This window comes from Mesitornis unicolor, unplaced genomic scaffold (assembly GCF_000695765.1).
Source record: "Mesitornis unicolor isolate BGI_N332 unplaced genomic scaffold, ASM69576v1 scaffold4143, whole genome shotgun sequence".
Classification (NCBI taxonomy): Eukaryota; Metazoa; Chordata; class Aves; order Mesitornithiformes; family Mesitornithidae; genus Mesitornis; species Mesitornis unicolor.
The window spans coordinates 80,690-83,080 of NW_010175215.1; the positions used below are offsets into that span (position 1 = coordinate 80,690).

At 39.4% G+C, this 2,391-nt stretch overlaps 1 protein-coding gene across 1 annotated transcript in view; it reads right to left on the minus strand.

Moving 5' to 3' along the window:
* LOC104538187 (arylsulfatase H-like) overlaps positions 1-1,767 on the minus strand; it is an 11,446-nt gene extending 9,679 nt beyond the window's left edge. The window contains exons 1-2 of the mRNA XM_010181296.1: positions 1,717-1,767; positions 1,013-1,162 (exon numbers count right to left, since the gene is read on the minus strand). Of these exons, the coding sequence (XP_010179598.1) occupies positions 1,013-1,162; positions 1,717-1,742 (176 nt within the window). The 5' untranslated portion in view covers positions 1,743-1,767. The remainder of the gene's footprint in view (positions 1-1,012; positions 1,163-1,716) is intronic.
* Positions 1,768-2,391: the final 624 nt, after the last annotated feature.

A 2,391-nucleotide genomic window follows, 5' to 3' on the forward strand; every position in this document is an offset into this window, starting at 1 on the left:
TAAAGAATAATATACTAATCTTAATTTTGAGAGGTTTGTTCTGTTTGAAGATGGCCAAGAAATATTTTATTTTTTAATTTTATTTTCTCAAGTGATGGGGAAACACTTATTTTTTCTTTCTTCATTAACAATCACTAGATAAATTTCAAATAATTCCTTCTTGTTTCCTAAGTCCTATGAAGGATCTTGCAGCAATGTGCCCCACTGCTCTGGGAAAGAAAACTTATGCCTTGGAGATGATGCTATGCTGAAGTGGAGGCCTGCCCATGCAGAGCCCTGTCAGCTACTTATGATCATCAGCTACCTATCAGAAACTTGCTGGCTGGTGCCAATCAGGGTAAGATTCTGAGAACTTTGCAGGATGAGGGGGGAGATTGTTCCAAGCTTGGTTTTGTTCAAAGAAGTGACAAGCTGGTAGGAAACCAGCAGGCAATACCCTGGCACAATTTTCAAAGACAAGGCAAATTCTACCTCCTTGGGTCTGAAAAGGGAAGTATTTCCAGGTGATCCTGCTGTAGCAGGTGGGTTGAACTAGATGATCATCAGAGGTCCCTCCCAACTCCTACTATTCTGTGTTTTCTAGTAACATAGCTCATTGCAGTGATTTATACTGTATTTTGGTGTGAGACTGGGAAAGAATCGCAAAACAGAGTTAAATGAGGTAATGAGGCCTGATATGTTGAAAGACAGGACAACATTTCTGTCTTCTGGTATGTGTAAGAGCTAAGCATTTCTCAATGCCAGGCAGTGAAGGAATACATAACAGCTGACATATTCCCACAGTAAAAGTCTGAGATAACAGAGCTGGCCCTGGGAATCCCCTGTAGGCTGTGAGATAATCCTGGTAGTGCTTTACATTTGCCATTAATGGCACCCATGGGAAATCCTCCCATTTCTGCACTGCTGAAAATGAACTTGAAGAGAGCTCAAATAGCTGATGATGGGCAGGGGATTGCAGTCTTACATTAGATAACACACCAGCTCTGTTTACTGTTATGCCCAGGTTCCTTACCTGATAGTATCATTCCCATAGCAACCTACATCCCCTATGCCGAGGTCATCAGCCATCAACAGGACAATATTTGGCTGTGTGATGATGGAAAGCTGTGTCAGTGATGACTGCAGAAGCAGACCAAAAACCAGGGATGCGACCAGGGATGTCCTGAAACACAGAAGAAGGAAAGAAGCCAATAGCCTGGCCATTCATCATTCCCACTGCAAGTGGCTGAAGACCTTCCAGTGTGAGCTTGGCTGCAGATCAGACCACTCCCTGCCCAGATGTAGAGGGTGTGTTAAATTTTGATTATTGACCCAAATAGATGTCATGAAAAGGAAAGTGTCAGAACCATAACTTTAAATTCTCCTTTTCTGATTGTTTCCAAGCTTCCTGTGAGCAGTCGTACTTGGGAATTTACATGTGACAGATGACCTGTAAGTAATTTTGCTTTAGTGGCTTGGGATGTTTTTTAGAAGTAGTTCTGGGGAACTGAGAATGAGATCAACTTCTTCTGACATCCTTCTCGCTCAGAGCAGGAACTTTGTGTTGTGAAAGAGTTAAGAACAAGAAAAACAAGCAAACAAAAAACCCCCAAATTATGATTATACTTTATAGATAAACAACCCTACTTTTTTGTAATACAGTATTATGTCATTATTAAACTTCACTCATTTTAGATCTAAGTATGATATAAAAATGATTAATTAATTTGTTCTTACCAATAAGATGTTACTTTCCAAATCATTTCTGCAGTTGGTGTTCAGATCTTGAAAAACCAAGAGAGAGAGCCTTGTGTTTGCATCTTCCTAGTAGTCACTGCAATAAAAATAGATAAAAAATTTAATAAAAAAACCTATCTACATTCTCCCTGTGTTATTTACTTCAGTGCACCTCAGATCAGATGAAGAAGAGTAAAGGCATTAATGTTATTTTTATTGCTAGCACTTCTTGACTTCTTAAAGGAATTTTTCTTTTTGTGTAGAGAAGTTTATCTTAAAACCACAAATTAATTCTCTTTTGTTACACGACTCAGCTGTATGAAAAGCACTTACTGTTCAGAAAAGAAGAGAAGGACTTTTTAAAATCCAGTCCTCAATATAATTTATTTTTCTGTAATCGCAGAGATAGTAGCAGCCTGCTGCTTATTCCCATAATGTGCCAGGTTTCCTTTCACGCTTGTAAAAGATATCTAGTTGTAGAAATTCTAGTCATCCTCTTCCAATGACAACATTTCCTTAGAAGACACTGAATTTGCCACCTCCTGTTGTTTGAGCTAAGCCTTGTCCTTCTTTGTATGTGTCAGATTTCAGGATGTGATGCTCTTTTCCCTCTCTCTGCACAGCTTTCTGCAAAGGTTCCTCTGGGGCTTTCTCTTTCACTTCCAGGACAAGACA